We start from the raw sequence: 25,666 nt of genomic DNA, 5'->3' as shown, positions 1-25,666 counted from the left end.
CTTTCAGGTGAAGCAACTCTTTTGCAAGACAGCTAGATTTTCTGAAGTTTGTTCCCATCTAAAAAGCAGTCATTTCTTTTCGAATGCCTGTTTCCTTGTATCCTTATTAGATTTGCAAAGCAATTACTCATTGCAGGCAGTTTGTTCAAAAGGCAAAGAACTTTATTTTCCCATAATTTTCTTCATATCTAAAACAATGTTCCTTGTATAAACTGATTTCTCTTGCTTTCTTAAGGATTTTAAAGTGGCTTGTTTGCTCTTAAAGGTAGCTTTTTGTCATCCAAATACCGTAAAAACTTTGCACAGCTATTAGGGTAAATAAAGCATTTTTCCAATGGAGCCCCAAACCGCAAAGCACCTAGTTCTGTGTCCTTTCAATTTTTCATTGGAACTGACACTTAAACTCTTAGATGATTTTCCTCCTTATTCTTTTAAAGGGCTGTATTTTAAGTTTACTATGGATGTATTTTCGAGCTGACAAGTGTTTCAGGGCAATATCGCCATCTTTAGCGGAAAAACTACCTTTCCCAGAATGCATTTCCCTTATATCAGCCCCTTATTGCAAGCTAGCTATTGGACTTCATTTCTCGTAGTTCTTTTTCGGGTCTGAGAGTCAACTGGTTCTCTTTTACCAGACTTGCTTACAAATTCTTTCCTGGGAGGTTTGAACAAAGTCTCTTGCCTTTGCAATGGGAGATTTAAACAAGCATTTTACATTTTCAGCTATGGCACATTGGGAGATTCCTATTCTCTCCTCAGCTGGCTTTAACAGGTGTGTCTCCTTCATCAGACACTGGCCCCAGATCAGAACTGCACCTGCCTCGTTAGCGCGCATTGAGGCTGGCATTTCTGATAGCAGCTTTCCTCGGGGCTTGAGTTTGTCTTAGCCAGTGAAAAACAAGATCATGTACAACAGTTTTTCCATAGCTCTTTCAAGAGATTTTCTCCCACTGATCTATCTCATTTTGTTTGTTCCTCTCACCCCCCCCCCCCCCCCAGATGCAGAGCTTCAGGTATCTGTCTGTAGCTCTGTACTTCTACTAGCTGCTTTCGGAGGTAGGGGCTTTTTTTTCTCCCCCCGAATCTGCCTCAAATTCTAGCAGCTTTTTCAGGTCATGCATTTTCTGGGAGAATTATGTCCCTTCTCTGTTTTTTCAGAGTCTTTCTCCCTGACAGTATCCAGTTTGGTCTCAGTTTATTCCCTCTACCCCAGAAAGTTTCCGACACTACAGTGGCAGCTTTTTTGCTTCTGAAGGTAGGGACTTTAGTCCATTTCTGTTTTTCGGGGTCTGAGGTTTGTGTTCATAAATCAAGCTTAGCGAGGGAGGTTTTTGCTATATCTAAGCTCACATTAGGACAGGTGTTTTGCTTCATCAGGCCTTCACCTGGCCCAGTCCCCCAGTGGGTTGTGTTTGTCTGGGTGCTCAAGGACAGAGCTTATGCCAGAGGCAATCACACCTTAGGGCTACACTCCCTCATCTCATCAGGAGTCAGTTGAAACAAAGCTTTTCTCAAAGAGGTGCTTTCTTTGACAGAAAAGAAAGCTTTACTCCTGGATAGTTCTGTTCTGCTCTGGCTGGGCTCTTTCCCCAGACAGCGTTCTGACTCAGCAGCACGACTGCTTCAGACACAGTTCAGCTTTACTGTTTTCCCAGAAAGGTCCTTTCTCTAATAGGAAAGCTTTTTCTCAGATTTCTTTTTGCAGTTGTGGACCTATCAACCCGGGACTTGTAGGAAAGCGCACAACTGTGCCATTCCCACCGGCTTTAGCTTTGGTTGTTCATTAGCAATCTTCCCCTGGGTCCTGCACCTTCCTGCCTCAGCTCTGTGCTCCAGGAAGTTTACAACTGCAGGAACCCTAGTATCCCGAAATGCACTCCAACTCATAGACACTGGCCAGTTGCTTCTTAGTTTTTGGTTAGAACCGAGGATATAATGCTAACAGTTTGCATTGCTTCAGGGGATCTTTGCATTAGGATGATTAGGAGCACCTTTTCATAGCTCACTCAGAAACAAAACCCTTGATGCCTCAGCTCGGCTGTAACTGAAAAGCTTGGCTTTTTTGCTTTTCTCTGGTAGTTTCCTGCCCTTTTGGGCTCTCTATCTCTTTACCCACACTCTCCTGAATGTTTCCCTCAGGGGACTTTGACCCACTGCCTTTTACTAGCTTGAGACAGAGCTTAGAAGAGAGGTTTTTAGGAACTCCATCCCTGCCTCCTGTATTGCAGGGAGGATTTTTAAAGCTTGAAAGACAGAACTCAGAGAGGTTTTGCTGTCTTAAGAGGTTTGTTTTTTTCCCTTAGAGCTAATCACAGGTGGTCCCCATACTAATATCTTCAGGTGATACTAATTTGTCCTTCTGAGAGAGAAAGTTGAAGGCTTTAGTTTTTAAGTTTTTTTAAGAGAGCTTTTGAGAAAGATTAAAGCTTTTGAGAGAGATTTTTTCCCTCCAAATTTTCCAAGAAAAGCTTTTTAGTTTAAGAGAAAGATTTTTTTCCCCCAAGAGAGAAAGACCAAGTTTCCCTAAAACTTCTGAACTTTAAACTTTTTGGCTTTTTACAGCCCCATTTTTGCCTCGGAGAAAACACTTTCTCCTGCCACTTGGACTTAGCATTTCAGCTGTCCCCAGGTCAAAAGCTTCCATAGGAAACCTTTTCTTCCCCATAAGCTCAAAGAAGAGCTTTTTTTTTTTTTTTTTGGTTTTTTTGAGACAGGGTTTCTCTGCGTAGCTTTGCGCCTTTCCTGGAACTCACTTGGTAGCCCAGGCTGGCCTCGAACTCACAGAGATCCGCCTGCCTCTGCCTCCCGAGTGCTGGGGCGCCACCACCGCCCGGCTAAGAAGAGCTTTTTTACTACCCGTAAAGCCCAAAGAAAGATTTTTTTCCCCCAGTTTGCTTTCATAGCCCCCAAAGTTAGAAAATTGAAGAGTTTTTCTGTCTAGTTGTCTTTTTTTCTATACGATCTTACATTTCTAAGTTTTTCCTACACTGTATTACTACCCTATACCTTATACTTATTTTTCACAGATAGAAATTGAGAAAGGGATAGAAGATAGAAAATTTTGACAGAAGAGAATTTTGCGCTGCAGCATCAGACATCCTTCCAGTCTCCTTTACTCTTGAGGATAAAACCCCTGCCCCTCAATAATATATATATATATAATATATTTTTTTTTCCATAACACCGGCATGCCTTTCCACTGGCCACACTTTCACCAAAAACTCTATAATAAAACTATTATTTTTCTTTATCTTTAGTCCCTATTACTTTGTCTTTAGTTCATTTGTCTTAGTCCCCCCTTTTTTTGTCTTTAGTCCCCCTTTTTTCCTTTAGTCCCTTTTTCTTCTTTTTTCTTTAGTCCCTGTTCATGGCCCCATTCTGTGGGGCGTTTACCCACCAACCCCACAGGTACCCAAGACAGTATTGGCTCCTAGTCCTCTCTACCCACTGCCAGTTTATCAGCATTTACATCTTGGTCTTGTTTAACGGCTGCTACTTTGGTGGCTGATTTTTAAGTTATCCGCATGCCCACAGACTCCATTCTGGGCCCCATTCTTGCAGGTGTTTTCAGAGTGACCTTACTGCTTTGAACTGCCCCTCTCTCCTCTGACTCCCAGATCATCTCCAGCTCTTCCCCAGCAGATTGCTTTTCCTGTGGCAAACTGTGCACACATTACTGTTTACTCAGCTTCTCAGGACTCGGTGGTCCCAGTCTCTTCAGCCTTCCATTTAATTCATTGAACACATCTTCATTCTCAAAGTACATCCTGATTTGTCGCCGTCTCAGATCTCCATTATATCACCCTGTCACAGCCACCAGCATCTTTGTTGCTGAACCTCTACAGAATTTTCCTGCCTGATTTTCCAGAGAGTCCATTCTTTACATTGCAGCAAGGAAGTCTTTCTGTAATCTGTAAGAAGATAATTTCACTCTCTTGCTTAAAATTATACTAAAAACAAAACTTTCATTATAGGAAGAAGGAGAGAGCGAAGAACTTTGAGAAAGACAGGAAGCAAAAACTATTTGATTCGTTGTTTTTAAAAATTGGGAACATGAGCCGGGTGGTGGTGGTGGTGGTACACACTTTTAACACCAGCACTCAGGAGACAGAGGCAGGAGGATCTCTGTGAGTTTGAGGCCAGCCTGGTCTACAGACTGAGTTCCAGGACAGCCAGGGCTACACAAAGAAGTCCTGTCTTGAAAAACAAACAAAACAAAAAAATGGGAACATGGGGCTGGAAAGGTGCCTCAGCTATCAAAAATGCTTGCTGCTCTTGCAGAGGACCCAAGTTGGGTTCCTAGTACCCACACTGAGCAGCTCACCACCACCCTTAACTCCAACTTCTGGGGATCTGACACCCTCTTTTGTCATATGTGGGCACCTTCATGCAAACTTGTACCCCTACACATAAACACACAATGAAAAATAAGATCTTAATGTTTTTTGAAATGTTTGGGAACTCAGACTTTTATAAATTTAAAATTCAAGGAAAATTATTATTTTTTTGTCGTATTGAGCATGGTACTGAGACCCTTGAGTGTGCTGAGAAGCCCCTCCACTGTTCCACATTCCCAGTTAGGAAATTATTTTTTGTGATTACCCAGGAGTGAGGGCATACGTTCTTCAAACAGTTCAGAAGCTTCTAAGACATATTATATATAGCAGGTTAAATATTTTTATTGTGATTTGATCCTTGAAAATTGGCTGTTTATTTTTGCTCTATTTGATGTTTATCTTAAACCCCAAATCCTTAATTGTTAACTATTCCAAATAATAGTTTTTTGTGTTGATATCTTGGATAAATATATTATTAAGCTTGTGTTTTTGTCCATGGTTTAGTGTTGCCGGATGCTGTTGACATCCTCCACAATCTCAGCAAGGACAAGATGGATGTTTCTCACTTGTGGGACACATTATCTAGTTCAAATAGTCATTTAAAAAAAGATGAATTCTTAGAGGCATTGAAATCAGCCACAGTTGATGGTGGGTATCCAAAGGTAAAACTTCAGCGTCTGTTTTTAGTGCTAACCAGTCTAACACACATGAAGCGGGCTCTGCCTTTGAGGCCAGCTTGTGTTTGTCTCATGCTTGGAGTATGTTTCACACATCTGTGAGCTACCTGTGTATTTTCTTGGGGGAAGTATTTATTCAAGACTTTTGCCCATTTTAAAAATAGGGCTATATGTTTTCTTGCTATTATTTTGATTTGAGTTCATTATATATGTTAGATAGTAAACCTCTTATCCAATGTATGATTTGAAAATATTTTCTCTCAATTCATGGGTGAGTGGTTGCTAGCTTACTGCCTAGTGTGTGTGTGTGTGTGTGTGTGTGTGTGTGTGCGTGTGCGTGTGCGTGTGTGTGTGTGTGTGTGTGTGTGTCTGTCTGTCTCTTGCTCACTCTGGTGATTGTTGTTCTGTCTATATTATTCTTTTTATTTTGATGCAGTCCTCTTTGTCTATTTTTTGTTGGGTCAGCTGTGCTTTTTAGGTTATATCCAAGAATTCTCTGCCTAGGCCAGATAACATGGAGCATCTTTTCATTTTCATTTTTTTTCCTCCTTTAAAGCAGTCTCTGTAAAAGGTACTCACAACAGCATAATCTAAAAAAGATAAATAAAGATCAGATGTGACTCCATCAAAACTCTTTGTAAAGTCATAAAGATAGGCTCTATAGATTGACTGAAGAAAAACAAATTTATGGTAAGATCTGGGAGAGGGTCCAGTGCTAGAAGAGTGTCTACACAGATAATGCAAAGGTAACCAGACTAGAAAACACGTCTACTCCAGCCCTTTGGTTGGATAACAGGTTTTGCATTCCTCCCTTTGAAGGAACAACCCTGTGTTCCAAGTTCCTCTAGTGCTTATCTGTGAGCACAAAGATCTTCATGCCTCCCACAGATTCAGATCTCAGTGAGGTGGAGTGTCTTACAGCTGAAATCATAATCCACAGACTTAGGAACTATAAAGAAAATTCATGTAATTTGGCTGTTGTAGCTAGAGTTTTCCTGCCTTGCCCACAGTCAGGACAAATCTTTGTCACCCGCCAGTCCCACAGCCGCTCAGACCCAACCAAGTAAACACAGAGACTTATATTGCTTACAAACTGTATGGCCGTGGCAGGCTTCTTGCTAACTGTTCTTATAGCTTAAATTAACCCATTTCCATAAATCTATACCTTGTCACATGGCTCGTGGCTTACTGGCATCTTCACATTCTGCTTGTCCTGGCGGCAGCTGGCAGTGACTCCTTCTGCCTTCCTGTTCTTTTCTCCTCTCTGTTAGTCCCACCTATACTTCCTGCCTGGCCACTGGACAATCAATATTTTATTTATTGACCAATCAGAGCAACACATTTGCCATACAGAACATCCCACAGCAGGCTGTTCTATATAAAACATCAGTATCTATTTTTTACTTCAATACCTTCGTGTTGTATAGTGTGTTCCTAGTGAGAACAGACTGGGAGATTGGGAAATTTGAGATATATTTGAGGCAGGGTATGTCATGGCTCACGCATGTCATCCCAGCTTATTTAGATGGTTGAAGTAGGAAGACTGAGAAGGCCAGCCTGGGCTGCAGAGTGAATTCAAGCCAGCTGGTATTACTGAGCCAGAACCTGTCTAAAAAAAAAAAAAAAAAAAAAAAAAAAAAAAGGTATCTGTTCACATTTTATGGTAACATTTTATTATTACATTAGTCAGGACAGATTTTGGGGCAAAGTCTTTGTAGTTAGGTATATTCTGGATATTTCTATAAGAAACAGGAAAATGTACTGCAGTGTAGGAATGTGATTTTATTATATAGTTCCTAGGAATTCAAGTCCTAATTTAAAACATATGGTGGATAAAAGGCAAGATAGCATATTTGTAGCTATATTTGAAACCTGTAAAGTAGGATTTTGACTGCTTGTGGATGTGCCTTGTTGGCCTCTATGTTTTGTTCTAGTTTGTGATCCTCAAGTACAATAATTCTAAGTCTCCAGCCATCTTCCTGATGGTGGTTTGGAGACAAAGTTGCTTCTGTCTCCCAGGTTTGTCCCTTGACAGGAGTCTGGTACTTACATGCTCTTGCCTAAATAAAAGGGTGTCAACCTTGTCAGACTTTATGGTCAAAGAGCCCCTCAGGTGGTCTGTCACAGAGTTCGCCTCTTCAGGCAAAGTCTAAACTAAGACTGAGACCTATCTCCTATTTTTATTTAGGATCCTGTCTACATTTTATACAACTATAGATTGTATGGTTCCTCTTAAGTGATAGAAACTGAAAACTCAGTTTAAATTTTATAGTCTGTTCGCTCTTTCCATAAATCAACCTGTTACTAAAAAATATGATTCTTAAGTGTATATCAAATGATTTACATTCTTATAGATTGCTTCATTGGCTGTGACTTTTGTCTACTGAGGGTAATCTAATAAAATATTTTTCTCACCAAAGGTGACAAAGTACAACTCGAAGAATTTTCAAAAGCAGTAAAGGATATGCAGGACACCCGTAGGTTGAAAGGTAAATATGGGTTTGGAGTGGTTGGGGAAGATGGCTCTGCAGATAAAGTGTTGCCATGTACACTTGAGAATCTGAGTTTGGATCCTTAGAACACACAGAAATGCCAGGTAGATATAGCATCTGCCTATAATTCTAACTCTTAGAAGGCAGAGACCTAGGACACGCAGAATAAATGGGCTAGCTAGACTAGCCATATTGATGAACTCTGATTTCAGTGGAGAGTTTCTACCTCAATGAATACAGTAAACAATCACTCAGCCTCAACATGAATGTGCATATGTACACCAGTATCTCCATACATGTATACCCCCCCACATGTGAGCATACCACACATATGCAAAGAGGAGGAAGGGGAAATTAAGGCGAAGGAGGATGAGGAGGAGGAGGAGGAGGAGGAGGAGGAGGAGGAGGAGGAGAAGGAAAGATATTGGAACTAGCATTGTAGCTTCGTAGAACCCCTGCCTAATGTGCACTGAGATCCTGGGTTCAGTCCCCCAGTGATAGTTAAGAAAAAAAAATTGAAGGTAAGTGAATTATTTGTGACTCTTCAAACTGATTTTTTTGATAATTTGCTTTGATTTCTAGTTAACATATTTGCATTGTTCTGATGGAAGGCAGGCAAAGCTTAGTTTGATTAGAAACTGGCAGCTTCTTTCAGGGGAAAAATACTTTATTAAAAAGCAGTCTATTGAAAGATCTTTTAAATTCCATCTTTACTTCTTGAACTCTATGGGAAATATGCTACTTTTTTTTTTAAAGATTTATTTTTTATTTTGTGTGTGTGAGTGTGTTGCCTACAGATAGGTTTGTCCAAAGAGAGTGTTGGATCCCTTGGAACAGGAGTTATGGATGGTTGTGAGCTACTATGTGGGTGCTGGGAACCGAACTCTGGTTCTCTGTAAGAGCAGTCAGTGTTCTTAACTGCTGAGCCATCTCTCTAGCCCCTCTCTTAGTGGTTTTTAAAGTTTTCTAGGTATAAAATCTTCCTATGGCATTTTAGGCCTCAGGCTTAGAACTATTCTATGGATTGCTTTATTTTTATAGAATCTCTTGTAAATCCTCTGTTTTATTAGACATTCCTCATCACCTTTCTGTAGTTCAATAGTTTTTTTCTATGCTATCTGACTTCTAATTTCACTTCTTTATCGTCAGAATTAAGAAGCTAAGAGCATCATGTTTATAGAGCTATTAGTATCAAATGTTGTTATCCATGTGCAGTATATAGCATGGTATTGGGAGCATGTTATGTATTGAATAAAGAGTTACAACTTTATATCTAATTTTGAAACTGGAGGGCAGTGCTCAGAAAGACTGTTGTTCAGGATTGGTGACATTTTATAAGGTGGGGAGCAAAGTAAATTAAGTCACGAAGTGCTGACATTAGTTGGGTTACTGAATCTGAGAGATGAGGAAGCTGGCATTGCCACCTAGTGCAAAGTAGGGCAGGAACTTTTGGAAGAGTTTAAAGGGCAAGAAAAAGTTAATATAGCAGAACTGAGGCTGATATCTTTTGAGAAGCCTATTTGGAAGTTTGGTGGCATATGGGAACTTGGCTTCCAGAATGTTCCCTCCATTACCAACTTACTACACCTATACTACTTATGGGAAAGCATGGAAGCATCAGAGAATAGTTTTGTAAGTTTCTATGCTTTCCTTCAGTATATATACATAAAAGTTTATGATGATGATGATGATGATGTGTGTGTGTGTTTATGATGATGATGATGATGATGATGATGATGATGTGTATATGATGTATGTATATGGGCACATACACACTACAATATGTGTGTGGAGGTGAGGGGACAACTTTCAGGTGATTCTCTCCTTCCACTGGGAGTTCTGGGGATTTAACTCTGGTTTTCTTTTCAAGAAATTTTTTATTCGTTTTTACATACCAACCACAGATCCCTCTCTCATCCCTCCTCCTGCTCCCCCCAGCTTTCCCCCCACCCACTCCCCATCCCCTCTTCTGAAAAGGTAAGGCCTCCCATGGGGAGTCAGCAAAGCCTGGTACATTCAGTTGAGTCAGGTCCAAGTCCCTCCCCCTGCATCAAGGCTGTGCAAGGTGTCCCATCATAGGTAATAGGCTCCAGAAAGCCAGTTCCTGCACCAGGGATGGATCCTATTCCCACTGCCAGGGGCCCCTTAAACAGACCAAACTACACAACTGTCTCCCAAACTACACAACTGTCTCACTTATGCAGAGGGCCTAGTTCAGTTCCATGAAGGCTCCACAGCTATTGATCTAAAGTTCATGGGTTCCCACTAGCTTAGTTTGATTGTCTCTGTAGGTTTCCCCATCATGATCTTGATACCCCTTACTCATAGAATCCCTCTTCCCTCTCTTCATCTGCACTTCTGGAGCTCGGCCTGGTGCTTGGCTGTGGATCTGCTTCCATCAGTTACTGGGTGAAGGCTCTGTGATGATAGTGAATTCACCAATCTGATTACCAGATGATTACTAATCAGTTACTGGCTGATTAGGCCAGCTCAGGCACCCTCTCTACTATTGCTAGTAGTCTAAGCTGTGGTCATCCTTGGGGATTCCCAAAGAAAGGAAATACATACACACTACCATCAAAAAAAAAAAAAAAAAAACCAGGAATTAACAATCACCGGTCATTAATATCCCTCAATATCAATAAACTCATTTCGCCTATAAAAAGACACAGGCTAACAGAATGGATGTGAAAACAGGATCCATCCTTCTGCTGCATACAAGAAACACAACTCAACTTCAAAGACAGACACTATCTCAGAGTGAAAGGTTGGGGAAAGACTTTCCAATTAAATGGACTTAAGAAGTAAGCAGGAGTAGCTATCCTAATATCTAACAAAATAGACTTCAAACTAAAATCAATCAAAAGAAATCGGGTGGAGCATTACATATTTATCACAGGAAAAATCCATCAAGATGAATCTCAATTCTTAAATGTAACTCTGGTTTTCTTCAGGCTTATGTAGTAAGTGCCATTACCCACTGAACTGCCTTGAAACCCTAGACTCAGGATTTAATAATTAACCATGGACTGCACAGACAAAAGTCTTTATTATTCTATTTTGAAAATCAGAGCTCAGTTCAATTATCAAATGTCTTTTTAAATATATATTTCTAGAGTTGCAGGAGATAGCCTCAGCTCTTAATTCGCTTAAAGGCGAGACGATAGCTCGGGAGAACTTGGAAGATTTTCTAAAAAATCTTGGGATTACATTATTTAACGAAGAAGTGGAGGAAATCCTTCAATCAGACATTGTTTCTGGTGAGCATTTACACTGTTCTCAGTGTTTATAAAATTCTTTGGTTTGGTTTGTTGTTTTGTCTTTTTTTGTTTTTTTTAGGAAGACCTGCAAAAATGGTGTGCATGTCTAGAGATGTTTGGTTATGTTTCTGAAAATATTATCTTTGAAAAGGAGCTTTTCCTTTAAAAATCTGCTCTTCTGAAGTTATAAGAATAAACAAACCTTTTAAATAAATAAGCTTTTAAAATAAACAAGCCTAAGTTTTGTGGGGAGCACCCTTGTTGAAATCCTTGTGCTTGCAGATCTTGTTCCTTTCAGTGAAGAATGGCTTGGGAATTTAAACTGAGTAGAGATACTACTTTGCCATTTTGGGCCAAGTGAAATTACAGGCCCTTCTTGGCACTTGAATTCCATTTCAGGCCAAGTTGGAACTGGTATGTCTGCAGCCTTGTAGGGTTGTGGTAAGAAATAACAGTTGGCAATGAATTCAAAAGTACCTTGTAAATAAATTGTTTAAAAAATGTAAACATTTAAAAATGTTTATTTTGATATTAGTCTTTGAAAATTACTTTGCCCAGGAATTCTTATTTCTCACTTCTCTTTTTTTTCCTTTTTCATTCTAAAAGACAACATGATGAATGTTAAAGACTTTATGAAAGCTTTGAAAGACACCTTGAAATTTTCTAACTATACTGGTAAGAGCTTTATGACAAAACTGTTACAAGGCAACAACTGGGAATCATTTAGAGGTCATTTAGTCAAGCATCACATTTAATGCTTACTCTCCACAATACCCATTGCTATTTGTCCCCTTTAAACTCATGTGTGTGCTGAAGATGTAGAGGTAAGAGCACTCACTGCATTAGTGGTGTTATTAGACATGGTGGCCCACCATCTGTATGAGATCTGTTTTGTGTACATAAAAAAAAAAAAAAAAAACAAATCTTAAACTCATGTGTGTGAAGAGTGGAACTCCTGATTGGTGTTGATCCTTGAGCTGAGCATTCTAATCAGCAAGTGATCCTCATGGTTGACTCCTGGTGGCTCGCACAGTGACCTCATGGTTGACTCCTGGTGGCTCACACAGTGACCTCATGGTTGACTCCCGGTGGCTCGCTCAGTGAGCACTTTATTCACTGAGCATCTCCTCATTCCCTGTTGTTTTCTAAATATTTCCAGTTGTGCATTGGTTTCCCCCTTGATCTAAAAGCAGCTTACGAGGTCATTTTAAATCCCGCAGTGCTGTGGCTTCACTGCAACCCCCATGCTTGTTACTTCTAGTTTTAGTTTATTTGAGTTAGAGAATGAGATCTCCAGTAGGGGACCTCACACTTCATTAATCCATTAAAAGCTAAGTTTCAGAAAGTTTTATATGTTGATTTAAAATCAAAATCAAGTTACTTGTAGGGAAAGGCTGATGGCCCATAAAAATAATCTATTAAACATGGTTACTTTTACATAAAATTTAAACAATTTATTACCTATTTCTCTCAATGAATTATTAGGGAAGCCTTTCTTTTTTTTATTTAAAAGTTTTTTTTTTTTCATTTTACATACCAACCACAGTTCCCCCTCCCTTCCCTCCTCCTGCTTCTTCCCCACCTCCCCACCTTTTCCCCATCCATTCCTCAGAGAGGGTAAGGCCTCCAATGGGGAGTCAACAAAGTCTGGCATATCAAGTTGAGGCAGGATCAAGCCCCTCCCTGCTGCATCAAAGCTGAACAAGGTATCCCACCCTAGGGAATGGGCTCCAAAAAGCCAGTTCATGCACTAGGGATAAATCCTGGTCCCACTGTCAGGGACCCCACAAACTGCCCAAGCTACACTACTGCCACCCACATTCAGAGGGCCTAGTTTGGTCCCATGCAGGTTCCCCAGCTGTTGGTCTGGAGTCCGTGAGCTCCTACAAGCTCTGCTCAGCTGTCTCTATGGATTTCTCCATCATGATATTGACACCCCCACCTGCCTGCCCCCCACTCATATAATCCCTCCTCCCTCTCTTCGACCGCTCCCCAGGAGCTCCACCCAGTGCTTAGCCATGGATCTCTGCATCTGCTTCTATCAGTTACTGGATGTGGGTTCTATGATGATAATTAGGGTAGTCATCAGTCTGATTAGAGGGGAAGGCCAGTTCAGCCACCCTCTCCACTATTGCTTGGAGTCTTAGCTGGGTTCATCCTTGTGATTCCTGGGAATTTCCATAGCACCAGGTTTCTCCCTAACCCCATAATGGTTTCCCCTATCAAGATATCTCTTTCATTGCTCTCCCTCTCTGTCCTTCCCCCAACTCAACCATCCCATTCTCTTGTGCTCTCATCACACACACACCCCACCCCCGCCCAACCCCAGCACTCCCAGTTTAGCCAGGAGATCTTACCTCTTTTACAGAAGCCTTTCTAGAGGTAGATTTTTTTTTTTTTTTTTTTGGGTTTTTCGAGACAGGTTTCTCTGTGTAGCTTTGCCTTTCCTACTCACTGGTAGGCTGCTCGCTCACAAGATCCCTACTCTGCCGATGCTATTAAAGCGTGCCCCACCCCCCTTAATAATTTTAATTACGCTCTTCTCTCTCTCTCTCTTAAAGTCTGTCTGTCTCTCGACCCCCTCTCTCTGTCTCTCCCTTAATTACAGGATATTATTGGCTGTAGGCTTCCTAGTTCAAATGTCTACTAAACACAAGGAGATTTGGATTCTCTGCAATGATAGGTGAAGTTAGCTGGAAGGAGCAAGGATGTAGGGAAGGAAAGTGGAAAGAGAAGAACTGGGTTCAGAGGATGCTTGAGGATGAAAAAGTAATATGCTTTTGTGTATATTTTGAAACACTCCATCCAAATCCTAGGCTTTACAAGATTGTTTTGAACATAACAAGGGTTGTTCTCTGAGCATGGCGAGAGGATTGCAGGTGTAAGCCCAGGCTGGGCTACATAGTGAGACTCTGATACAAAACACAAAAACGAGAGGTGGGTTTATCTGTAATGATCAAAGGATCTACATAGAAGACAGTTAGTGTGAAGAAGACTATCAGAGTGGAGATGGAGTGCTCTACTTATGTGGCCACATGTGGTTAGTGAGTGCTGTACTGGACAGTGCAGATCTAGAAGAGGTCATGGATTTCTTACTGTGCTCAAAAATTTAGATCCACAAACTGAATGATGTATTGAATGTATGGTATATGTATATTGTATGTATATTTATTTGCATATTTTCTGTACTTGTAGCATCAAAAGAGGCCATTAATAAGCTGGACTCCATGAAAGGAAGTTCCTGGTCTGATAAAGACAAATATTTGGGGGGACTGGAAAATGTCGAGGGTAAGTTGATTAAGCAGACAGCCAGCAGCTTGTAATTAACATTTGTTTTACATCTTTTAAATTAAGGGAAACTTACCCATGGGCTTTCAGTTTTTAATGGTTAACATTACTGTTTTTCTGACTTCCCCTAAGATTGTTTTTAATTATGCATGTCTCTGTGTATGGGTATGTATACACATGTGCAGGTACCAGAAGAGACCAGAGACATGGATCCCCCTGGATCTGAAGGTATAGGAAGTTGTGAGCTGCCCAATGAGAACAGAACTGAGTAGCTCTGCAAGAGCACCTGAGCCATCTCTTCAGCCCCCTTTCTAAATGTTTATTCAAGGATTTCAAACTCTTTTACCAAATACCAATTAATTTTTAAATCCTTAGTTCCTAAATAATGGCATGGACACATTGGAACAATATTTAGTATAGATTAGATTTTGGACTATATTTTCACTGAGATTAAAAAATTTTAAAGATAGATTTGTTTTTATTTTGCATGTATGAGTGTTTTGTGTGCATGTATGTGTTTGCACCGTGTGCATGACAGGTGCCTGTGGAGACCACAAGGGGGCATCGATCTCCTGAAGTGCTGTTGCAGATGGTTGAGAGATACTATGTGTTCTGGGAATTGAACATGGGTTCTTTGTAAGAGCTCTTAGCCACTGAGCCTTCTCCCCAGACCCTAAAGTAATTTGGTTATGAAATTAAATGCCTAGGTTATCCTATGGGCTGGATTACAAACTGGGTCTCAGATTAGTTCACCATGTTGTTGTGTGTCTTCAAGACAATATTTATTTCTACATAAATTTAATTCCAAATTAATACATATTTGGGTGTATTTTAGATGATCTTATTATTATAGTTTTCCCCTTCTCTTCTCCCTCCTTCCCTCCTGCCTTTCCCCCTCTTTCTTGTAAAAGGCCATTAGGTAAAGTATTGTTGAATAATTTAATTGAAGCATGCTTATTTTTTGTAGCCATATCTGTTTATTTACGAAAAGTTTGCCTGATCATCTATATGGTTCTTAACTATATTTTAAAAGACATTTACTGCATTTGAATGGCACTTTAGCAAATAAATATATATATTTAAAATTCCCCCAAGGAATGGCCAGTGAAATTGCTCAGTGGATAGAGATGTTTGTGTCTTACCCCCTATAATTTCCTGAGTGTATATTTGGAACTCCAGGACAGTCTTTATTGCTAGAACCAATGAGGAAGGACTACATCCAGAGAGTAGAGGCAAGAATCATGGGCTAAGCATCCTCATCCTGTAATCTCTAGGACAGCACTACTGCAACCAGTAGTAGTGGACCAAAACATTAATAGTTCTGAGGTCTAGAAATCTTAGAGTTATCTACAAAATTATTCAACTCTACCATTTTGGAAGTATTTTTAATAAGGTTAGTTCATCATATCCAGACAAAAAAAAGTAAGGTTTATTTACTTTTTTAAAGTAAGGTTGATTTATCTCTGTTTTAACCTCCTTTTGTTTCAAGTAATACCCTGCTACTCATAAATTATTCTAAAGCATTCTTCAACTGCAGTCAGACCCATTTACACAAATAGAGTGGGGTTGAGAAGATGTCTCAGCAGTTAAGAGCACTGGCTGTTCTTCTTGGGGATCTGCGTTCATTTCCCAGCACCCACATGGCAGCTTACAACCATCTGTAATGCCAGTTCCAGGAGATATGATGACCTTTTCTGTCCTCCATAGGCAACAGCTGCACCTGTAGTTACAGACATACATGCCAGCAGAATGTCCATACATATAAAATAATAAAAGTTAAAACAGAGTGACTTTTCTATTATCTATCCCTCAAATGGATCTTTGTTCTGATTTCCATCTCTGTAGAAAGGATGTGGGATAATGAGATAACTGCAGTTGGTACATAGGAAAAGCTCCAGGATTAGCAGCTTGGTAGATGAGAGGAAGAGAAAAAGAGAAGACTAGAAAGAGAGGAAGGGAAGGAGGGAGGACGAGAGATCGATTTCAGAGTAATAAGTAAATACTTTATTGGATAGGCACCAGGAAAGCAGGGACACCTGCTGGGAACTGCCATGTTTAAAGAGTTGGTGAAGGAAATCACAGAGGCAGCTAGGAAGAATGAGAGTGAAGAATGAGAATATGGTTGTCTGACAAGGGAATGAATGGTCATCACTGATTAGTACTATCAAGAGAAGAACGTGATTTATCCCCTTGTTTCCTGCCCAAGTAGGTAAGGTCAGAATGCTGTTCTTCATTTCACTGTTTCACTCTGCATTTTCAGGTCTGAAAAAGGAAGTGTCGTCTCCACACCTGAAATTACCAACAGCAGGTGGTGAGTATGAGCGTTATATGTGATATATTGTACACACACATATCTATTTCATGTAGCAAGAGAATTGTTTTAGATGATTGTCAAATGCTGATGTATTTCTAATGTATCTCTCTTGATTGTGAGAGAAAATGTGGTATTTATCTTTCTCTGAATCTTTGTTTCGTCTCTTTACATAATTTCCTGTTCCATTTTTTTTTCTGAAAATGTCATGAGTCCATTTTTTCTTTACGGCTGAATACAATTCCATAGTATATAATAACCACATTTTCTTTATCCACGGACATCTAGGTTGGTTCCAGTTCTTAGCTGTTATGAATAAAGTAGCAACAAACACAATGAGCTAATATCTCTGTGGTAGGATGTAGAGGTCTTTGGGCAGATGTGCAGGAGGGGTGTAGCTGGGCATACAGATGTTCTCTCTTCAGTTTTTTTTGAGAAATCTCCATACTGTTTTCATAGCATGTATGCCATAATTCTGTAGTATTACTTTGGACCATTTACTTTGCAGTCTGTGCTACTGCGTTATTTCCCCCGCTCCATCACAAATTCCGTACTTTTTTTTTTTTTTTTAAACTCCTAAACATTTGTATATTCTGTTTCTTGGCATGCTTTTCCCTGACCTGTTTTGCTCATTTATGTTTACTGGTGAGCCCGCTTCCTTGGAGATACCACTTCCTCATCTGATAGCTTAAATTAATTTCTTTTGCTGTGTGCTTTCATTAGTTCATTTCTGGCTCACAGTATTTATTCCATAGAAATAACTGTTCCTGGTTTTCATTATTTGATTAATGTTATTGCTTCCTATTTGCCTAGAAGTGCCATTGGCCTAGGGATAATTGTAGCTCGAGAATGCAGTGAAATCTTGGCTCTTATCTTACTGTTAAGAAAAGCTAATGTTTATAGCTAATTAAATTTAGTATGCCAGATATTGTTTTGAGACTTTTATGATAACTCATAATTTTAAATATTCATTGAATGAAAGATCTGCTTTATCTCTTTATCTTTGATGTTTATCATACTTGTGTTTATTCTGTAGCTATATTACTTACCATAATTTAAATTGCTTCATCTTGCTTTTGGGTCTGTGATTTTGCATACACTATTTACTTTGTATATTTCCTGTTGGATCAACTTACCCCCTACCCTTGCCCAGGAGCTTGGCTCAGATATCATATTTCATTTCATACAGCCTTATTTAAGTTTATCACATACTAATGAAGTGAGGTTAATCTGAGATTGATCTTGTGTATACTTTTCTTATAGCACCAATTATGTGATAGATTTTAATTATGTTTACAGAGATAGCATAAGTCGTTCTCTCTCATTAAGGAATTTACAGGAACCTCTTTGAAAAGAGGGATTGGATTTTCAATGTTGCTTGTTAGTAGCTGTATAATGACTGTTAGTGGAAAGGATGTAGATAGTGTTTTTTCCCAAGTGACTTTCATGAAGGCTTGAATTATTTCATATAACTTCAGAGTATGGAAAAACACACAACTTCATTTTGAGTTAAAAGAGAAATGGTATAGATAGAAAATTTAAAATACTGATGCTTTCAGATATATCTTATATTTTAAATTGTGTGAGATGGTAGGACTATCATTTGGCTATAGAGGTTGTGAATAGAACCTGGTTGAGAGAGAACACTGATGACTGATAAACTTTTAATAAAGCTCTATGAAATGGAGTCCAGGTTCCTGACTTCCCTTCATAAAGGACTATAAGTTGTAAGGTGGAGTAAACACTTCCCTCCCCAGGACTCTTGGTCAGTGTTTATCACAGTGACAGAAAGCAAACTAGAACATCCACCACTGTCTGTTTGCCATAAACCATTTTTTAAAAAACTTAAATACTGTTTGAGGTCATCATTATCAGTAGAAAATATTTTACTTCTACTAGATTTTTGGTTCTGGTAAATATTTATCACATAACTTTGTCCATAGTAGGTTTTGGATAAATTGGTTTGTATGTTTTTTTTTTAAAGACAGTTTCTCTGTTATGTGGCTCTGGCTATCCTAGAACTCTCTAAGTAGACTAGGCTGGCCTCAAACTTATGGAAATCCACCCACTTCTGCCTCCTGAATGCTGGGATTAAAGATGTGCATCACTATTCCCAGCCATGTATGTATTTTTTAAATAACAGTATGTTGTACATATTTATTTTTGTAGAGATCAAAGAAGCTGCTGACATCTTGTCACATGTTGATAATGGCAAGATCTCTATATCTGACTTGCAGCGTGCCTTGAAATGTTTGAATGCTAATTTGACTGAAGAAGACTTCAATGAAGCTCTTGAACGTTGTGATATCAATGGTGAGCTGTTTATTTTATTTTATTTTATTTTGTTTTGTTTTTTGGCTTAAGAGTGTCTTCATTTTTCCTACTTCTTGGAAATGTAGAATGTATATATAAGGTTAAAATGAGAACTAGAGTAATGATATTGGAAGCTTGATTGATATAAGTCATGGCCAATTCTAATTTATTGACATATCTAACTGCACATACTCATCTGGTTATGATATATACTGTAGCTGGAGAGTTTTCTCTCCGGGTCCCGCCAAGCCCCAGCAGTCCGACAGCCCACTTATAAAATAAACACACAGATGCTTATATTATTTAAACTGTTTGGCCTAATGGCTCAGTCTTCTAGCTATCTAGTTCTTACATCTTAAATTAATCCATTTCTATGAATCTATACCTTGCCACGTGGCTCGTGGCTTACTGGCATCTTCACATGCTACTTGTCATGGCAGCGGCTGGCAGTGTCTCCTTCTGCCTTCCTGTTCTGTCAATTCTCCTCTTTGTTAGTCCTGCCTATACTTCCTGCCTGGCTACTGGCCATTCAGTGTTTTATTTATTGACCGATCAGAGCAACACATTTGACATACAGACCATCCCACAGCAATATACTTATTAGATAATTACTATTCATTACTTATAAGCCTGAGTGGGGAAATATCATACATTGTAGACAGTATTTTGTGCTGATATAGATCTTTCCCTAGAGGAGATCCAACTCCACCTGTTTTATATATAGTGCTTGTCATATTTGATTTTTTTTTTGAGACAGGGTTTCTCTGTGTAGTTTTGCGCCTTTCCTGGAACTCGCTTTGTAGACCAGGCTGGCCTTGAACTCACAAAGATCTGCCTGCCTCTGCCTCCCAAGTGCTGGGATTAAAGGCATGCGCCACCACGCCTAGCTCACATTTGATTTTTAACCAAATAAAATAAAATGCATTTTAAAAGTGCAATTGTTTTGTTTGAGTAATTGTTTCCAAGTGGCTCCATATTTACCCTTGTTTTTCACCATTGACTTCAATAGTATGCACTTGATCCCTCTTCATGAATTATATATGTGACTATAAATTTGTGTGTGTGTGTATATGTATATATATGCATATTTACTTTTAGAAAATGAAATCTGGCAATCTTCTAGAAGATGCGGAGTTTTATTAGTTTTAGGGGAGCTTTTATTTGGGGGTATATCTGTCTTTTTTTTCCTGTGGGAATCCTATGAATTCCAGGTTTGGAAGCACCTGTGTTACACAATTTGGTTATTGATTTATCGACTCCTCTAGATTATTTTTTAAATCTGGGTCAGTTTTTATCTGATTTGGTTATTTAGTCTTCCTTGTTTATACTGAGTCAGTGAACATATCTTCCTATTTCATTTTTCAAAATTTATTTTTATTTATGTGGATGTATATATGTCTGTGAGAATGTATGTCATGTGTATCTGAGGAGGCTGAAGAGGCATTGGATCCTCTGGAGCTGGAGTTAAGGAGGCTGTGAGCTGCTGGACAGGGTGCTGTGCACTGAAGTTGGACCTTTAATTTTGCCACACCCAAATGACATAAATTTAAGTCTCCAAACCCATGTCAGATTCTGCGGGGACCTTCAATTTCCCACAGGAATCTCCCCATCACCCAATTGTGTGTCAGGTTGGGTGGTTTGGGCCTCCTTTTTCCATACTAGATCAGTGAACATACATCTTCCTTTTTAATTTTAAGGATTTATTTTTATTTTTACTTATGTGTACACACGTGTGTCTGTGTGAGTGTGTGCTACATGTATGCAGGTACCTGAGGAGGGCCGAAGAGGGCATCAGATTCCCTGGAGCTGGGTCAAGGTGGTTGTAAAGTGTTGGACATGGGTGCTGGGAACTGAACTTGGGCCCTCTGGAGGAGCAGGGAGCATCCTTAACCTCTGAGCTTTTTTCTCTGCCCCTATATGTCTTCCTTTTACTGGTTGAAAGAAACCCTTTATACATCCCAGTTGACTTGGTATATGTTCTAACTCCCATTTTAGAATAGACCCAGGTGTTTTGTATGGCTCTTCACAAACACTTAGGTAAATTATTTAGTCATTTCTGGATCTTTGTTTTATCCCCAAGATGGCTGTAGTTTTGCTACCCACTGCTCACCAGTCTATATCTTAGTTCCTGGTTAACCTTTCTTATTTCCTTTACAAGACTCCAGTCATAGGTAAATAGACTGGTACATTTTATATCCTGTCTCTTGGGGTTTATATTGGTATATTTTTCTGTGTTACCCACATTGTCATTTCATTATAATTTAGGCTCTTTCAGAACTTCTGTGACTTTGTATCAGTGTATGTATGCACTTACAGTAACATTACCACTCCTTCAATGAGACTGAATCATTTCAAATTTCTAACAGCCTTTAGAACTTCCTGGTCTTATTGTTTGAACAAGCTAATTTCTTTTTGCTTTCATCTTTTAACAATAGGCATATTAATGATACATGTAATGTTGTGAATATTAAATGAATTAATACATGTAAAGTATTATATATAAGGAACTAAAATGTTATTTAATATTAACAATGAATCCTAGGTATTAGAAGTTCTATTGAAATAGTTTCTATAATTTGAGAAAAGTGAATGAAAATGAGTTTTTATATAATTATTATGAATCAGAAAATTTGATGTGCTGATTAAATACAACATTTTTTTTTTTTTTTTTTGGCTTTTCGAGACAGGGTTTCTCTGTGTAGCTTTGCGCCTTTCCTGGAACTCACTTGGTAGCCCAGGCTGGCCTCGAACTCACAGAGATCCGCCTGCCTCTGCCTCCCAAGTGCTGGGATTAAAGGCGTGTGCCACCACCGCCCGGCTTAAATACAACATTTTTAATGACAGCATGTTTGATTTTGGCCTTCCAGATAACATGGAGGTGGACTTAAAAGATTTCTTAAGGGAAACGAAGAGTATGCCAAGCTTTAAAGAGTCCATAGGTATGTGAATACTTCTGGTGCAAGAAGGTGACTGGAAAATTGCTTTATAATCTATGAAAATTTAAATTAGTTGTGTATTTTAAAAATTTACTTAAGTGTGTGTGTGTGTGTGTGTGTGTGTGTGTGTGTGTGTGTATGTGTCTGTGTGTGTATGTGTATATGTGCTTGAGCATGGCCATGTGGGTGCCCATGGAGGCTAGAGACATTGGATTTCAGGAGCTAGAATTGCAGGTAGTTGTGAACCCTCAATGTGTGTGATGGGAACTGAACTGAGGTTTTCTGCAACTAGCAGTATGCACTCTTAACCACTGAGCCATTTCTGGAGCTCCTGGATGAGTGTTTTTAATTGATAGTAACTTTTAAACATAAACCTTGCCCTTTAAAATATGTAATTTATTGGTTTTTGATTACACAATCTTATAACCTGCCTCAGCCTTCCTGAGATCCTGGGACTGCAAGCATTCACTATCATGTTGAACTCCTCTTGTTTTAAAACTTGTATATTTTCTTACGGATCTTATTTTTTTAGATCTCACAAAACTGTCAACACACACAGGCTTATGTCCTTCAAATGCCCTTCCCCTTGCCTGCTATTCAGCTAGCTCTTGTCTCAGGACTTATTTTTAGTTCCATTCTGTGGCTAGCTTGCTTCCTGAATCTGTACTTTTCCTTGCTGTGATTTTTCCTGTATTTTGCTAATGTCCATTTTTCCATGAGAGTCAAAGAAAGGAAAGGTGAGAGTTAGGGTTTTGACTCTTTGAATGCTTGTAAACATCCTTCTTTGACCTTTTCTGCTTTGGTTATGTGTCTGGTATGGTAATTGCTCTTCTTAAAGCTGTGAAAAACTGCCTGATGAAATCAGCTTGAGGAAATGAGGTTTATGTTGGATTATAGCAGTTTGAAGGGACAGTCCATCATGATGTAGCATGGTGGCAGGGGGTCAAGACAGCTGGTCACATTACATTCACAGTCAAGAAGCAGAGAGAAATGCATGCTGGTGCTCAGCTCACTCCCCTTTTTATTCAGTTCAGGACCCAGCCTGTGGGATGGTGCAGCCCACATTCAGGATGGGTCTTTTCTATTCAGTTTAAATCTTTCCAGAAACATCCTTGATAGACTTAGCCAGAGATATATTTCCATGTTGACTATAGACTTGTCAGGCTGACAGTCAAGATTAATGATCACAACTGGGTATTAAATGTTACATCTATTAAAATGCTTATCATTTAGTAGTTGTTAGTAAGTGAATATGATTCTATTGCTGGAGTTGTTTGCCTTTCTATATCCAGCCAGCTATACTTTCTATTTGGTATATCTATCTATTTATCTATCTATCTATTTATCTATCTATCTATCTATCTTTCATCTATCATCTCTCTCTCTCTATGTATATATATATGATATATATATATATATCTTATATAGATTCTCAGTTATGGTCAGTGTTAATAAGAATTGGAGGAAGAAGCTTCCTGGGTCAACAGATGTCTGGCAATTATGTCTTCCAAGAGTACTATCTATTAATAATTTAAAACAAAATGGCAACATGTTTACATTTTGCTCCTCAGGGTAATGCTTTTGTTATATCCTCTATTTTATTTCAGCAACACAACTTTAAGTTAAATAATGTAGTGTAGCTTTGGCTTAAAAATTATTTGTAGCACTTCATAGTGGTCTCAGGGGCCACATGTGAAGCAATAAATGGCCCCAGGGATAGTTGACTACTTGACTGTGTCTGTATGAAAGGTATAGTGGTGAAAAGCTTTGGCTTTGAACCTATGTTGCCTGAATTTGAATCTTGTTCTTACCATATAATTACCAAAGTACTCTTCAGCAAGTCAACTTAAACTTGCTAGCCTCAGCCTCTTCATTTGAAAAATGGGCATAGTAATGATTACCTTTAAGATTATTGTGAGATTAAATAGGTAAGATGAAGGTACTTGGAGCAGTGTCTAGCACTAAGGCTTTAATGATTGTGAGCTCCTGTTTCTAAAACTGTGTTCAAAGTTTCATGTACTTTTCCATTATTTTATGCAACCTGAGTAAAGTGCTGGGTAATACACAGTGTCTGCTCTTGAAACATTTTCTTTTACTGTCTTTCTGTAGTCTCACAGGTACTCCTAACCACTCCCCAAGTTCTCCAGAAGGATCTACTTGATGTCTCTGACTTCAAGAAGTTATTGAAGAATGATGACCTTCATTCAGCTGAAGCCACACTGACTGAAGTGTTGAAAAATGTTCCTGAGCATGGTGCGTACTTTCAATCTATCTACCTTCAATGGGCTGTTCTCTACATTGAGAAGGAAGATGCCTGGGGGGAGCACACAGGATGAAGGGTCATCCTGTACCCACAGCAGTGAGATGGATAGTCACACTACCCTACTGGTGTGCCAACTCAGAGCTCCACAGGGGCAAATAAGCAGAGAATCCAGGCCCATCCTGTCCCTGTGGGAAGCCAATGGTGGTGCCTATGGAGTGAGATCATCCTGTGAACTGACTGGGCTGTGATCTACCTGCAGAGCAGAGCAGGTTCCTGAGCACCGAGCCAGGCGCTCATCCATCAGAAGCGAATCTCAGATGATAGAGGATGCTGCACACAGTAGTGACTCAGAGAAGTGGACATTGACTAGTGTACAAGAAACCTCATTAGTTTAGTGACAGGTGCAGTTGAGTGTTGTCTTTACTGAGTTCTTAAAACGAATTGGAGAATATCCTTTCTATTTTCTTCCTCAGCTATTTAGTAGAACTCACAAGTGAAGACGTGTACTAAGAGTTTTTTTTTTAAAGTTTTATTTTAAGTGTGTGTGTGCACATGTTCTCTCTCTCTCTCTCTCTCTCTCTCTCTCTCTCTCTCTCTCTCTCTCTCTCTGTGTGTGTGTGTGTTGTGTGTGTGTGTGTGTGTGTGTATGTGTAGTAACCATGGAGGCCAGAGGTATCAGATCCCCTAGGGATGGAGTCACAGGCAGTTGTGAGTTGCCTGATGTTGGGTTCTGGGAATCCAGCTCAGGTCCTCTGGGAGAATAATATGCACTCTTAACCACCAAGCCATCAATTCAGGTTCAGCACTGAAAGTTTTATATGGAATGACTTTAGAGTATAAAGGTACTCATTTTTCTTAATTTCAGTAAGCTGTTTTTTTTTTTTTAAAAAAAATAAGAATCTGTGCATTTTATCTTCATTTTTAAGCATGTTAAATAAAATTGTTGCTGATATCTGTAGCATGAATCTTAAAGAGTCCTATTAATAAAATCGAACCTGAAGCCAGATATTGGGGTGCATGCTGGAGGATCAGAGAAACAGAACAGCCACAGCCACCTTACCTCGCCTCGCCAGTTCCTCAGCTGGTCCTATTTCCTTAGACTGGAAGTCACTGAGTCTTCATCCAGAATGAATCTCAGCTGAACTGCTGCTAGAAGCCTGAAAGCTTAACCAGCCAAATGCTTCTATGTAGCTAGAGTTTTCCTGCCTTGCCCACAGTCAGGACAAATCTTTGTCACCCGCCAGTCCCACAGCCGCTCAGACCCAACCAAGTAAACACAGAGACTTATATTGCTTATAAACTGTATGGCCGTGGCAGGCTTTGCTAACTGTACTTATATCTTAAATTAATCCATTTCCATAAATCTATACCTTGCCACGTGGCTGGTGGCTTACCGGCGTCTTCACATACTGCTGGTCATGGCGGCAGCTGGCAGTGTCTCTGCCTCAGCCTTCTGCTTCCCAGTATTCTCCTCTCTCCTTGTCCCACCTACTTCCTGCCTGGCCACTGGCCAATCAGTGTTTTATTTATTGACCAATCTGAGCAACAGATTTGACATACAGACCATCCCACAGCACTTCCAGTTTCTGTTCTTTTTTTTTTTTTGGTTTTTCGAGACAGGGTTTCTCTGTGTAGCTTTGCGCCTTTCCTGGGACTCACTTGGTAGTCCAGGCTGGCCTCGAACTCACAGAGATCCACCTGGCTCTGCCTCCCGAGTACTGGGATTAAAGGCGTGCGCCACCACCGCCCAGCTACTTCTAGTTTCTGGTCCTAATGCCTTATATATCTT

The 25,666-nt window shown here is 39.6% G+C and overlaps 1 protein-coding gene across 1 annotated transcript in view; it reads left to right on the top strand.

Moving 5' to 3' along the window:
• LOC114702204 overlaps nucleotides 1-25,666 on the top strand; it is a 175,449-nt gene that overhangs the window by 61,292 nt on the left and 88,491 nt on the right. Inside the window, exons 16-24 of the mRNA XM_037200852.1 lie at nucleotides 4,842-4,985; nucleotides 7,435-7,503; nucleotides 10,623-10,766; nucleotides 11,373-11,441; nucleotides 13,962-14,054; nucleotides 16,315-16,365; nucleotides 18,535-18,678; nucleotides 21,546-21,617; nucleotides 23,724-23,867. Of these exons, the coding sequence (XP_037056747.1) occupies nucleotides 4,842-4,985; nucleotides 7,435-7,503; nucleotides 10,623-10,766; nucleotides 11,373-11,441; nucleotides 13,962-14,054; nucleotides 16,315-16,365; nucleotides 18,535-18,678; nucleotides 21,546-21,617; nucleotides 23,724-23,867 (930 nt within the window). The remainder of the gene's footprint in view (nucleotides 1-4,841; nucleotides 4,986-7,434; nucleotides 7,504-10,622; nucleotides 10,767-11,372; nucleotides 11,442-13,961; nucleotides 14,055-16,314; nucleotides 16,366-18,534; nucleotides 18,679-21,545; nucleotides 21,618-23,723; nucleotides 23,868-25,666) is intronic.

Source organism: Peromyscus leucopus, chromosome 8b (genome assembly GCF_004664715.2).
Source record: "Peromyscus leucopus breed LL Stock chromosome 8b, UCI_PerLeu_2.1, whole genome shotgun sequence".
NCBI classification, from domain to species: Eukaryota; Metazoa; Chordata; class Mammalia; order Rodentia; family Cricetidae; genus Peromyscus; species Peromyscus leucopus.
This window is presented reverse-complemented; position numbering and strand designations above follow the sequence as displayed.